Consider the following 14,676-nt stretch of genomic DNA (forward strand, 5'->3'; position numbering starts at 1 on the left):
CAGTTGGTTGGGTTTATAAGTTTTAAGAAACTCCTGGGGTGGTGGAGTTCTTGGGTTTTGTTTTACCCTGGCACCAGGGAAGGGCTGATTTGCAAGCACCTGGCACAGACAAGTTCATCTTAGTTCCCTGGCCTGTCCCTCCCAACAAATGGTTTGGCAGGAACCCCCATTATCTTTGATGTTAATATCATCAGCAGTTTCTTGGTTACAATGCTATTCTTTCTTGGGGAGTTGAAAGCCTATCCTCAAGTACGCTCTGAACACACACGCAGTATTCTCCAGCCTGAACTCCAACCGACAGCTTAAATCCCCTCTCTTTTGGGGAATATCCTCCTGCAGGAGGGTAATGCTGAGAGGTGTAGTGCACTCACAGCTGCTCTCATGCTCAGGAGAAGTGATAGATGGTGGGAACCTAAAAGTTTGCAGGGGAAAGCTTTCATCTGACTGGCTCAAAGCAACGGAGGAGGAGGTATTCTGTAGTGCATGTTTTGGATGGGAGCCATTTCAGTGGGAAATGAGCAACTTCTCCCATTCCCTTCACTAGTCCTGTTGAAAGCCAAGTCAGGATGGCAGTGGTGGGTAGTCTTGCTTCCACTGATTCCTTCCCTAGCCTGGCATAAATGCCAAGTTGCTTTTGCCCTCAGCATCTGCTGTTGCACAGGATGATGGCCTGAGCCACTGTGGGGGCACACGAGGCTATTGGGAAGGAAGCAGATTGTGACAGTGTGAGAGCAAAGACAGGCAGGGGTCTGCTGTGTATCTTTGCCGCTTTTTATCTTATTAACATGTTAGTAAAAACCTTGCCAAGGCAACCTGAGCTGGTTGCTTGTAGAATAATTGCTCATATTGCCTTCTTATAGGTCAGCAGAGGGGGAGTTTAAGTGAGTTAAAAGAATAATTGTTCAGAGGGGACAGTCTGTTCAAGGGGGGTCGTAACTGCGAACCACTGCAACTGAGGTCCAGTTTTATTGCTTTTACTCCTGCAGAATTAATGGTGGTTTTGTGGGGCAGATGGTTTCTGCTCTGACTCACACAAGCAACAGAATTGTAATATGTTTAATGGTAAATTCTTTTACTAGATAATAGGGATGTGTGAGGAGGAAAATACTATGAATTAATTTTGGGATCAGCGGTCTGGAGTGAGGATCGATGTTTCTCACTTCTGAGGACCTCAGCTGACTAGCGCTCCATTCAATACAGAATTGAAGCTCAGGTCATTGACCTTATACCAAAACTCTTCTTTTAGTTTGGACTCCAGGCTAACAGTTCTGTCCACAAGCCAGCCTGATGGTGCACTGCAGCTGTGTTTCACTAGTGCAGAGTAGTGGTGATGCCTGTAACCAGGGTGGGGGATGGCTGCAGGTCATTAAACTGCAAATTGCTGTGCAGAAAGTCACTGAAGCCAAAAACTTCTGGTTTTGACAGACATCAGTTGTTGGACTGACAATATTCACAGTTATTGTAATAATTGTTAGCAGAAATACTGGGGAGCAGATATGAGATGGTATGGATCACAGTACGATTAATATTGGGGTAATGTGGGGGAGCAGATTACCTGCATCTCTCTAGTATTATAGATCTCACTTATACCTTCTTCCCAATCAGCTGGTTTCGATGTGTATTAAACTTAGTATTTTTGGATACATCTTAGCTGTGTTTTCTGTCCTTCAATGACTGCTGTCTACCTTTGAACACATGAAAATAAGGAAAGAAATAATTTGATTCGTAGCTATTTTCTTCTCTGTAGCTTTGAAAGAAATTACATTTAATGCTATTTAACACTACTCATCATGCTGAGGGAACAGCATTTCAGGACACCTCACAGATACTAATAAAGATTGATAAGTTCCAGCTTACTGGAAGAAGGTGCTCAAAGCAGTGCAGTAACTCAGAATCTGTCAGCAGAGAAGTTACAAATCCAGCAGTTGGACTCCTTTCCTCTCTGGATAGTCAGATTGGCAGATTTGAAAGCTGGTTATTACAGATTCAAATATGTGTTGGAATAAGGTGGCTTTTGCTAAAGTTCCATCCTGTGTAGCATTTCAGACTTAGTAGTGTCAAAGGCAACATGAGCATGAAGATACCCAAGGCAGGTAGAGAACATCTAGTGGGGGTTTCATTGGTTTAGTACTGCAGAATAATCATGTTTGGGTGCTTGAATGTAACATGAACAAAGCCAGCCAGCTGAGTTATTGATCTGCCCCTTCTCTCCACCTTTTCTTAGTGCCTGGCAAGCTGGAATGTATAAAACTGCTCAGCAAAATTTGCAGGGAAAGACTGGGCTGCTGCTCCTGTTTTTAGCTGGGGAGCTGAGCAGAGAAGCCACCCCTGCAGTTACCCAGACTGTCTGTGGAAAATACAAGACTTGATTCAGGTCCCAACTCTTTATTTATTCAGTTAAGTATTTATTCTGTTGAGGAAATTTAGAGGAAAGCTGTTCTAACAGGAGGTTAAACTGCAAACTCTTTTTTGCAAACCCATTCTGACACCTGGTATTTAAGTTTTTCCAGCAGCTGGGTGTGAGCATCAAGAGAAGAATGGAGTTTTTGAGAAAAGAGCTGAACTGAACCTAGTTACAGGATCATGTCACAGAGTCATTAGATATTCCAGTGGTTACCTTTGTTTTGTAGCTGTTATTTAAATTATTTTCTCACTTTGCTTGTGTTTATGTTGTAGGTGCTGTCTTCAGGGCAGTGTTATTTGTCATAATGCTGTGATAGAGAAGGGTGCAGACATCAAGGACTGTTTGATTGGAAGCGATCAGAGGCTGGAAACCAAAGGTAAGTACAAAAGCTATATTTACTGTGCATTTGTAATAATTTTCAGAACTTTTGCCTTGAGGTTTTATTCCTTTTTTCTTCATGAAGTGCCAGTAGACTGTGGCAGTTCTACAATGGTGTGTCCTATAATATCAGGATTTGTTTTTCATGGAAAGTACAGCTTCTTGGCATAAGCTCAGGGACTTGCTGCTCCGAAGTTGGCAGCAAAGCTCTGTTGTTCTTATAAAGAACAAGATTGGGTGCTGAGACAGTCTTTTCCCAGAGACCACAATTAGATCAGCCTGAGGTTATCCTCAGCAGAAGGAACCATTATTTTGACTAGTAATCTTTGTCAGCGACAGGGGGGAAATAGGCAAATTATTGATCACACAAACATCCTTCTCTGTAGATGCTCACAACCCACAGTGCCAGTATACTCCCATTCACTTTGTCCCAAGCAAAAGCTCAAGGTGGAACATCATATTAGGAGCTGCTGTGCTCAGTATGAAATTCAAGGGCAGCTACATTCAGATCTTCTTTACTGCCATGAAGTGCTATTTTGGGGCTTCAGAAAGGATACAGCTACGTGGCCCTCATTTATACAAAGTTCAGCCATCCAGTGGGAGTGCGCGTGGTGAGGACTCGGTGGTAACCGCATGAGTGGAACTGTTGATTTCCTGCCCTAAGAGATAATGGGCAGGAAATGGCTGTTTCAGTGACTGCATCCCAAGCAGAGGCTTTTTAATGAATATTTATGGTTGGGGTTTGGCAGATCCCTGCTCCAGTGTGTGGACTGAGGACAAAAGTGAGTTCCTTTGCAGGCTCCATGTGAAGTTATTTAGTCAGATCAGGATTTATTTCCTTGCTTTGTCTTTGTGGGTGGATTCCCAATTCTAAGTGCCTTGATACAGAGCAGGGTTTGAACTTAATGTAGTATAGCGTAACCTGTTGTCAGCTTTGCATATGACAAATTTTCCTTTAAAATGAAACTAAAATTAAAAAAGGCTCATGAAATCTAAGTATTGATCTTGAATTTGCAAGTCTCTGATACTGTGGGTAACACAATGAGTTCACTGTGGTCTTGGTCTCTGTATGACTGTGTCTACTCATTGCTTTGCCCATCAATCTGAATCGGTGTCCCTTGTGGGGTTCACTGCCTCCTATCATAGAATCATTTAGGTTGGAAAAGTTCTCATATCATCAAGTCCAACAACAAAACTAACACTGCCAAGTCTACCATTAAACCATGTCCCTACCTGCCACATCTACACAGCTGCATGAATCACCAGGAGAGATGAATTGGGTCACGTTTGGTTGTTAACCTGCAGTGTGAACTATGAGGACACATGGTGTAGGTTTAGTTAATATTTTAGGAAATAGGAAAATATTTTCTTTCTTTAGTAGATTATACCAAACAGAAATTTTACCCTTTGACCTTGCTCACAACTGCTTCAGAAGTATCTTCCAGGATGCAGATCCAAGTCTGGTTGATTGTAGTATGAAAACTGATCCTTCTTCTTGATCGTCCTTGTCATCTTTGTCTGAATATTTTTCAGGGTCTGTAGATGTATTCGCAGGGCAAGTAACAGAGCTGTACCCATGGTTCATTTGCCTATTCCTGAGAGGCTACTGCTCCCCTCCCCAAAGCTTAAACCCACTTCTTGGGTTAAGTAGAGGCTGGGGGCCCTCTAGTTAAACTGTGTAGAAATGTATGATTGACGTTAGCAGAGACATATTCAGGTAGATTATAAATACGCCATTATGCTGAGCAAGAAAAAATAATAAAGCCTCGGTTTGTTTTGCTGCCTCAGTTTCCTAGCCATTCTAGAATTTCTTTGGGCTGGGGGTCAGGTTTGCCTCGGTGGTCTGGGATCTGTCTGTGAAGTTCATGACTTATTTCCTGCACTGTGGAGTCTTTCCAGCCCAGCGTGTCTCTTCTGACCTTGGCTGGTCGTATAGTAAACTGGGTCTTCTCTTTTTTGCTGTGAAAGCATGCCATGACTTCCTTTCCCCTGCCCAAGACTTCCTGTATCTTGTGCCAAGCTTTTGGTGTGGCCCTGTAAGTCTGTTTCCATATTGCCCCTTTCATCAAGGCTTTGGCTGTGTTTTTCTGTTTGGTAATTTTTCCTTCTTCAAACTTGAGCTTCCATGGCCAGGTTAAGAAAAAACGTAGTTCTCTTGGGTAGGAGCCACCTTTTCTTGCAAGCTGATCACTCTTCAGCAGACATAAGTGGTAGCTGCTGGCTGCTGACCCTAGTCTGGGAGTTACACACCAGTTTCTGGGAGTAGAAACCTCCTCAGCAAAACTGCATGCACCTTCCCAGAAACATTAAAAATACAGCAGTCCCTTATTCTAGAGCATCAGCCAGGATTCATCAAAGGTAGAAATATCCCTGAATCATCCTACACAGCCCCAAGCAGATTCCACAGTTGGCTTTGCTGCAGAACTGGCTGTGTGCTCCCTGCTCTACCATATGAGTCCTGGCCACACTGCCCAGGCAGCTTGGGGTACAAGAGCTCTTTGAGCCACTGGTGCACTGACCTCCTTTCATGAAATGAATTCCAGTCCAGTGCAAGAAGGATGGCAGGAGAACAGCTACCACAAATGATAGCCAAATGTAACTTAAACCATCTCTCATCCTTTTCCTTCTGCAGAATAATATGGGCATATTTAGGGTGGTCCAAATGGTACAGCTGGGAGTAATGGGATTGAATTAAACACAATTTAGGTTGGCTATCTGGAACATTTTCCTAATGATGTGGTCTGGTAGGCTGTGGGATAATCTCCCTGGGGACATGGTGGGAGACCTCATCACTTAATAACAGGCTTGGCAAATCTCTAGACACCTAAATAGAGGGAATACTCCAACATTGGTTACTGGGGTAGATCAGAGGCAACCTGATACTTTCAAACTAAAAAGAAAATTGGAGACACGGAGTGCAGGTAACTCAGCAGTGTCATCCCAGTCCTGTATTGACTTCAGCCCTGTCACAGCACTGGCCAGAGGCAGTATTTTTAAATATCTCTGTTGAAGTCAAGGTATGGCATTTTATTTAACTTCTGGATTTGCAAGCCATGCCTCCTGACAGCTCTACTGTTCTCCTAGTGCTTTTATTGCCATGCCTTGGAAGCATCCACTTTCCTTCCTCTTTGATACTGTAAGGAATTTGCTAGCAGAGAAGTAACAGATGGGTTTTGTGAAAGCTACCTCACCAGGTAGCAGTCTGAAAAACATGTTGGTACCTAAGAAAAAGGCAGTAATTATTAGAGGGATAGGAAATGGCAGACAGCATTCTGAAAGAACATAATTGCACAAAGCATTCAATGACTGCTTCAAAGACAGTTATTAGGATTATACTTCAGCCTTTTTGATAAACCTGGTTTTAAAGAAGAGCTCAAAAGCAGCATGTGCTCAGTGAAGTAGGACTAGAGAGAGGGAATGCTGGTGATGGGCCAGTCAGGGAGTCATATGGGCCTGGAGTCACTAAGTACAGCTCCCAAAGGAGTCTCTCGGCCAGATTCAGCAGGGAGAACGTTATACATCTGGTATAGGTTAGCCAGGAACAGGCCTATATGGTAAAGCAGCCTAACCCTTCTTCAAGGCAACACCAGGAACAGAGACAGTAAACACTCAAAGTATAGAGCTAGCAAAATTGATATAAAATTCACCACCTTATCCTTTGCTTTCACCCCTGTTGTAATTGGGGCAGGGATGTTTTATTTACATATTTATTTTTTGCTTCAAGCATCAGTCATGGGGCCCTACCTATATCCTACCTGATCCTGACTCCTGCTTCACAGCTCTCCACTGTGGCTTTGTCCCAGCACCAGGCTCATCCCAGTCCCAGCCTTCTCTTTGTTTTTTCTACTAGTCTTTCTCCCACGGAGACTTTTGTTTTTCTCTCTTACTTGGTTACTCCCAGACACCTACCTGCCTCCTTCTCTGGTCTGACCATAGCTGCTATTTCCAGTCCCCTTGCCTAACAGTCCCAAGCCCCATTTTTCCTCTGGCACTCATTCCCTGACTGCTTTCAGTTGGACTGCATCCCTTTCTGTCATGCCTGGGCAGGCTCATACTGGGCACAGGAGGTGTTCCACTGATCCATACAGCTTGGAGGAAACCCTGCCTTCCTCCTGCACTTCCATGGTCAAGAGTGCTCACTGCAGACAGTCTCTGGAGCTTTTAGCTGCCCTCCTGAGAACACGTGCAAACTTGAGATTTTTTTCAAAGGCTTATCACATAGCCAAAACTGTATGGTTTCTCACAAGAAGAGAAAAAGGCACATATCCAGTAAGGACTGGCTCCCATTTGCGATCATTTTCCAAGTCCTGTTCCAAGCTTGGACTCCTAGGACTTCTTAATGAAACAGAGTAAGATTGTTTTATTTATGAAGGCCAAAGAGCACATTTTTCTCTAATGTCATCCTCTGAAGGCAGGTACATTTTATGAAACCTCCACATGTGAGTGGGTGCCTGCTTGTGTGGAGGCTTCACCTGAGACAAGATTTAGCAGGATGGGGACAGAAAAGAACCAAGAGACCTTCTGATGTTCTCGCTGCATTCAAGTAGGGGCAAGCAAGCATCTGCTCTTGCAAGATGCTGAGTACCTCCTGGTGCAGCCTTCAGGAACTGAAAACACTTAGCACGACACAGGGTCGGGATCAAAAAGCATGCTGCTGTGCAGATGGGAGTTACGAAAGCTCATGAAGAACAGACACAGACTAAACAGTGCACACATGTATATTGTGCACGGGGGTGCAAAATGAGCTGGAGGTGATGTAGGAATGGTGTGAATTTATAGCAAAACTGAGAGATGCGTAAGATTTCTCGCTAAAGTAGTTTAACTACTGAGTGTCCATGACAAAGATATTGTTGGCAGTTAAAACAGGCATCTCTTAAATAGTTGACATTTTTGTTTCAGCGACTATGCAGTGACTACATTGCTAACTAATCCTAATAAGCCTCCTTTCCAAGTTGTATAAAAATGGTTTATGAGTTCTGGCCTCAGCAGTGGCATAAAACTTCACTAGAATATCCATCCAGCAATGCTTTGTCCTCCCCTCTGCTGTTGGGGACTGTCACACTTGTGCATACTGTCGCTCCCAGCCAGGGAAGTTCAGGCTTCCTGAGTGAGCAGGTTAAATGTGCTGCCACATTCGCAGCATGCTGATTGTGAAGTCTACCCATAAGGCAGCAGTTCATAACCTTGTGGAAATATTTTTACATGCTCCACGCAGAGAAAATAACCACTTCTGCTCTGCTAGAGCTCAGCCACATGAAACAGCCAGGAAGAACACGCCAATGGATGCTGAGAAAGGAAGAGGGGCTTGTGTCCAGAGCTGCAGGCAAATATGGCACCTCTGCCATCACAGAAGGAAGTTAAGATGTGGACAGTCAGACTGTTGTTTTGAGATCCCTGCTTGAATTTGCTGTGAGGTGGTGATACCCCACAGAAGCACACTGATCAATATAATCCAGTCCCTTCTCACACACTTTGCTAGGACTCTGTCCTTATACGAGGACTCCAAGCATGTCCCCCTGCTCAAGGAGCTTGCTGTCGTAGGCACATTCCCAGCTCTGGGTCTCTTTTTTCCTTTACTAACCTTTCTTCTAAGACCTTAACTGATCACTTGCCCATACATCTCTCTCCTGTTCCTTCACTCCCTCAATCTATCTGCTCCAAGCCATAGTAAAGTCATCTCTCATTGGGCACTGAATTCACTGTTACCTTTACACTCTCAAGACAATTCTATTCCCCAGAAGGGTTTAAGAGCAAAGGGGTTAGTACTGGTTGAACTATGAGAAAATCCTCGGCTGAACCATGGGGCCACCAGCACTGAGAACTGGTGGTTGTTGGATGTAAGGCAGAAGTAAGACCTCTACTGCCTGCCTGTTTTATGGGCTGCAGGCCTGAGCTGTGGGCCAGAGTTGATCTGCCTGAAGCTACCACCAGCACTGGAGGTGAGCTGCACATCCTACCCTGAGAGCAGCTGGAGCACTCGGGTCATGGACAGCATCATTGCTGGGGACCCATGGGCTCAGCTGGTGGCTGCACAGTGGGGCTGACTTGGCACTTGGGAGAAATTCTGAGACACTCCTGGCCTTTGGGGCCACAGTGTGGTCACCCTGGTCTCCAGTGATAATGTAAGTAAAGCTTGGCTGAGGAGAGAACAGGCCTTGACTGGAAAGTCCCACTGCTCTGTAAACACAAACAAATCAGCCCCCATCACCTGCTTCCCTTCTTTATCTGTACATGTAATTTAAAACACCCTCCAGCCTCCCAGAGTCAAGCTTCAGCTGCTTCCCATCCCCTTAAGCCCCTTTAGTTCCTCTCCCCCCCCAACCTGGCTGCTTTTCCAGAGCCAACCATCACTGCAGAGACAAGTTGCTCTTCTCTCCCGCTCTCTGATCCTTTCTGTCCTGGGTGAATGTGGTGGGAACCACCCACAGCGTGTTTTCGTGCATGCGTTTCTGCAGCCACCCCTCCCCCCCGCCTAGTTTTTTAAGTTAAACTATCTCTTGCTTTAAAGAGAGCAAATACACAGCAGTGGCTTTCATCACTGCTGTATAATAGAGCAGTAATTCTGTGCCAGGGACTGTTTTCTATTTTATTTTAAAGGGTTTATAAAACAGTGTATGTAATTGAGTGAGTAAACTGAACGTTTTCTGGAGCCCCTGAGGGCTGAAACTTCGTGGTGGTCCTGGGCCTAGGCCCTAACCCTTTTTTTTCCTCTCTTTTTTTTTTTTTCTCTCTTTCCCCTCCTTCCCCTCCTCCTTTACAACCCAGCGTTGCCACCAGCAGCAGCAGCAGCAATCTGTCTGGGGCTAATTGAGCAAACAACAAGGAGATGCTTTCACATGGCTTTTAAAGGAATGCTCCGGCATCCCCTTTCTGTGAGCGGCTTGGCAGGAACCTGCCAGGAAGGCTGGGGAGCGCTGGGTCCCCGGCCCCCAGCCTGCTGGTGGGGTTTGTGCTGGGCTGCGCAGTCATTTCCGCCCCTCTGTTTATTTGCATTACAATTTGTTTTTAGCCAAGCACCAAAAGCTGCTCTGCTCTCTAGCTCGCCTTGTGCGTATGTTTTTAAGGAGCTAGTGTACAGTATGTGTAAACAAATGTCTTCCCAAGCAGGAATGCATATATAACGAGTGACAGGTTTTTGATTTACGCTCAGTAAAGTCTCCGTGGACACTCGGTTCAAGCACCCAGGCTGACTTCAGGCTGGGCTGCGTCAGCAAGTTGAAGCAAAGTGCTAATCAGGAGGTTGAATGTGTTGATCAGCTCTGGATTTGCTTAGCACCAGATGCTCCCAATCTGAGAAGATCTAGTTGAACATGATTTAAGGTTGAAGAGTCCAACTCTTAAAGCTTTCTGAAAGTCCTTTCTCTAATCCCTCTTTCTCTGTGGGCTGAATGCATCTGTAACCCTGCCAGTGTCAGATAAAAGGCAGCCTGGTAAGAAATCCCTAATGGGGAGCTGGGGAAGGAGAAAGGGAGCTGAACAGCGAAGCATGTGAGGTACTTCTCCCTCCTCCCCCAGAGTTTCAGGCAGAGTTTCTGCAGGAACTGAGCTTGCTGGTACCAGCCAGAGCCACTGGCAACTGGCAGCCACGTCTGATAATGAAACGCTATCCGCAGTTCAGCTCTCTGGCACACACTCTGGAGTCTGAGTTCCCTTCACTTCTCAAGGAGGGCTTTGGGAATGGAAGAGGGAAGCAGGGTGAAATCCTTATCTGCCTATCGCATCCCCTCAGGGTGCGGAATAGGGCTTTGTTTCTAGCAAAACCATTCCCTTTATCGCTTAAAAACTTTCTCGCGGATTTTAGACAGGCAGATTCATGTGTTTTCTTTAAGCTTCTACCAGAAGAACAAGAAATGAGTGTGGTGATTTCATGTGAGTCTGAGGTAGCAGTGACATACCAGGCAGGCCATGTGTGCCCTCTTCGGGGAATTTGGGCCACACAGATCAAGGAGGAGATGAGAGATGAGGGAATGCAGGCTCCAATTTCCTATGTGGCTATGGCTGCCTAAGATCCCTAAACTCATTGCTGCCTTGGTTTCCCCATCTGTAAAACGAGAATGCTCTTATTCACCCATTCTCAAAAAGCATTTTGAGCTCATCAGGTGTAAAATACAAGATACCATAAGGCTGCTGCAAGCATGTCAGTGCAAAATACAAATAGCTGGTACTACCTCTGCAGCAAGGTATGTGACAGGACCCATCCCAACTCTGCACATTTAGGACCGTGGAGGATGCTGTCTGAAATGAAGCAAGAAGTTCCTTATTAAAAAGTATTGCTACAGATAACCTATATATAGAACCATAAATTGACATGGCTCTCTACAAGCCTAGTTGAAGACATGTTTAATCTGCAGAGGCATAACGTAATTACTCTCACTGGATGGTAGCCAGGGTCTTATTCACATAATAGAAATCAACATGATAGGTAGTCTGCTTGGAGGAGGTTCAGGAATGGAGTCACAGGAGTTGCTACAGGGCCTGTTTGAGATATATTGGGAAAGTTGTTGGGGGTGAGGAATGTTATAGCAAGAAATGCTGCAGGTTGGATTTGAGGTACCTTGGCAAAGCTGTGTGGGGTCCAGGACAGGAGGAGAGAGGCGCTGAAGGCTGGACTTGGGGCTATTGGCAGACTCGTGCTGGAGAAGTTGTGTGGTGCTACCTACATCATGCTTGCACCTGGCAGTTGTACAGTCAGCCCCTCATTTTCCTGAGCACTGCATCCACCTCTGCTCATCCTGCCCAAAGTGCTGGAGATTGAGCTCCAGGATCTTAGTGTGAGGCTGCAGGATTAATTATCAGTTGACAATAAATACCCTGAGCAAAGAGCTCAATGTCTCAATCTCGTGCTGCAGGTGAGAAGCAGCCCCTTGATCTCCTTATTTTGGCCTTCATGAAGGGTCTCTGAAAGGAAGTGGTGTGGCTCACCCATTCTGTCCCTCAGGCTGAGGAGACTGCATATGATTGTGGGGGTTGAGGTTGTAGTGAGAAAATTATCTTGCCACAGTCTGAAACTTCTTGAAGTTTATAGAGCAGAATTTGATCACATCTTTACTGGAGCAATGGTTTGCACGGTACAAAGGTTGTGTTTTGAATTTTAAACCAAGAGAAACACCATGTTGGCCCAGCCACTTTGGGGATTGCCAGAAATTTCTTCCTTTAGCCAAAGGTGGCATGTTTGTTGATTTGCAGCAGTCTTGCAAAATCCACTCCCCTGAGGGGAGGAGTTTTAGGTGGGTAAATAAAACATAACTCATCATTTCCATCCTTCTTGGCTATCCACCCCCCCTGCTGTGTAAGGTGTGGGAGACACCAGAGCCTCCATTGGTATATCCTAGCACCTCATAGGCCTTGACACTTTATCCCAGGCTCCAGAGGCAATTGTTATTCCTAATTGCAGGAGGTAAGATGAAGAGCCTAGGGGCATGGGACACACCACCTGAGCTCCACCTGAATAGGTGTCCAGCTCCTGGAGAGCAGTTCAGATTCACCACCTCCCCCACGGTACCCTGAGGACACCCACTTTGAGCACACCAACTTTGTGTCATGCTCTGAGGCCACACGCTTGGGTTTTTTTAGGCACTGGGCTTTCAGTTGCGTGTTTTTATTATTTTGGCTTTAGATCCCTTATTTGCAGTCCTTCCCTGACAAGCTGCTTTTGCATTTTAAAGGGAAGGCTCTTTCAGTACAGTGCATTAACAGTGCTGGGGCAGGGACTGGCACATTAATGTGTCCACTGAGGCTGTGCAAAGCTCCTGGGAACAGGCAAAGGAGTGACCTTGCAGAAATTGCCTCTCCAACAAATTTGCTCCACAGGAGGATCAGGTTTAAATTAAAAAAAAAAAAAAAAAAAGCTCTTGTTTTTAAGCTGGTAGGGCTGAGTTGAGATTGCTGAGAGGATCTCACACTGTCTCAGTGATGGCCCCTGGTGCTGAGCAACCCCTCTCCTCCCCAGCGTCCAAGCAGTTCGGGGCAGACAGTGTTCTTTAGGGCCAGGGTGGATTACTGATCTTTAATTTTATGTCCAGTTTCCATGTTGGATGTTGACTGTTCCTTGCCTTGACCTAGGTGTACACCTGTCAGTAGCAGCTGTGACTTCCGGAGGGCCTCTCTTGTTTATTAGTGACACATACATGTGAAAACTCTCATTAGAGAAATCTCCTGATGTTTAGTCAGTTGTTTAGGCTTTCACCATGTGTGTGGGATGCTGTTGGAGAGACACTGGAGTCCAGCAAGTCTCTGTTTGAGTTCCCCAGAATCTGCTTTTCTCATTTGTTTTAATGTTGCAGATTTGAAAAATGCAAGGTCTGAAGCTCTGCTGCAAAACTCAATTGCTCTTCTTTTCCTCCCTCTCTCTTTTCAGCCAAACATGTTAATGAAGTCATTGTGGGCACCGAACAGCTGATGGAGATATAACCCGAGTAGGTTTTAAAGATGATTTTATGGAAGCCAGCAGCAGAACCAGATGTTCAAGCATCGTAAGATCATCCGTACAGATCAGTACTGGCATGGTTTACCCTGTCATTGCTCCTTTCCTGTTCAGCTTTATATTTATGTCTTAATAAAGAAGTATTTGCAGAGCGGAGTGTCCGTCAGCCCCTCCCCCCTCATTGGGATGCGCACGGGTTATATCAGTTCCTGCGCGCTCGGCCAACGCACTGTACTTTTCCAGCAGAAGGGAGAGCAGGGACCACACAGACTGTGCCCACTCCAAAGAATGACTTAGCCGCCCTCCCTGTGGTGTAAACCACGTCCCTGCAGTCCTGCACCACCGTCCCTGAGCCTGGGAGAAACTGCTCTGGATGCTGCTTGTGCATCTCATCAACGCAGCAGGCGAACAGCGAGAACAGCGGCAGTGCCGGCTGCTCTTTGCAGCCCGGCGGCTTCGCCAGCCTCCTCCTCCTCACTGTCTCTCATGATGCTGCCCCACAGCACAGAAGTGTTTAATCTGTGCCTTTTCTCCTCTGTAATGCAGTCGAGGAGTTTGGCACCCATTTCCATCCAGGCTGAGTTTAGTCTGATACTTTGAAATCCTGCCCAAGAGCAAGTATGTGAGGGCTGGTGGAGCATGAAGGAGGTGTAGGGTGTAAGCAGTGGGTATTCCCTGCCTTATTTTGATGGTTCTTGCTGTCAGTCCACCGTTCCTAATCCTAGACAAGAGGTCCCTCCCCACACTTGTGATGATCTGTGGATGACTGTACCTATGTCTCTGAGATGAGTCGCACATGCTAATGTGAAACGCACAGCCTTGTGGTCAGGGCTTGTGCCAGGATTGTAAAGCACCTGGATGGGATTGAAACACAAGCTGTTCTTTAATGTTTATAAATTGGACACAAGTTCCTACCTAAAAGCTGTTTATTGGAATGTAGTGGGATTGAACGGGGCATTTATCTGCCCCTGGCAGTTTGACATCCAGAGGTGCTTACAGCAACTGGCGGGGATGGTATTTCATTAACTGAAGTGATAAATGTTAAATGTGTACTTCATGGGTATCGGTGACCCCTGAGGAGAGTTACCATTTCCTAGTTAATTTGACAGGAGAGAGATTATAATCCAGACATTCCCTGAGTTTCATAAACAAAATCCTTCCTCTAAAGGACCAGATTGGAATGGAAACTATGGGTAAGGATGAGCTTCAAGGCCTGTGACAAGCTGCAGAGAGAAGAAATGCACTGCAGTTCAGCTCCAGCCTTGAGCTGGAAGTTGTGCCTCGTGTATGTGCGCAAACATGTTCCTGAGGTACGAAGCCTTTTTCATCCAAGGATCGCAGAGGCTTTACAAAGGTTAATTAAAGAGAGTTCTTGTCTCTGTGTGCGGCAAGGGAGAGAGGCTCCATTTTGGGTGTGTAGAAACAGAAGCAGAGTGGAGTGTAATTACCTGGCTTTGCATTTTACCAGAAG

At 45.7% G+C, this 14,676-nt stretch overlaps 1 protein-coding gene across 1 annotated transcript in view; it reads left to right on the forward strand.

Annotated features, from left to right (window-relative positions):
• Window positions 1-13,356, forward strand: part of EIF2B3 (eukaryotic translation initiation factor 2B subunit gamma) — a 98,478-nt gene extending 85,122 nt beyond the window's left edge. The window contains exons 10-11 of the mRNA XM_085067751.1: window positions 2,677-2,780; window positions 13,140-13,356. Coding sequence (XP_084923877.1) covers window positions 2,677-2,780; window positions 13,140-13,192 — 157 coding nt within the window. The 3' untranslated portion in view covers window positions 13,193-13,356. The remainder of the gene's footprint in view (window positions 1-2,676; window positions 2,781-13,139) is intronic.
• Window positions 13,357-14,676: the final 1,320 nt, after the last annotated feature.

The sequence above is a fragment of the Lichenostomus cassidix genome, chromosome 8, assembly GCF_008360975.1.
Source record: "Lichenostomus cassidix isolate B80296 chromosome 8, HeHo_3.0, whole genome shotgun sequence".
In the NCBI taxonomy this organism is placed as follows: Eukaryota; Metazoa; Chordata; class Aves; order Passeriformes; family Meliphagidae; genus Lichenostomus; species Lichenostomus cassidix.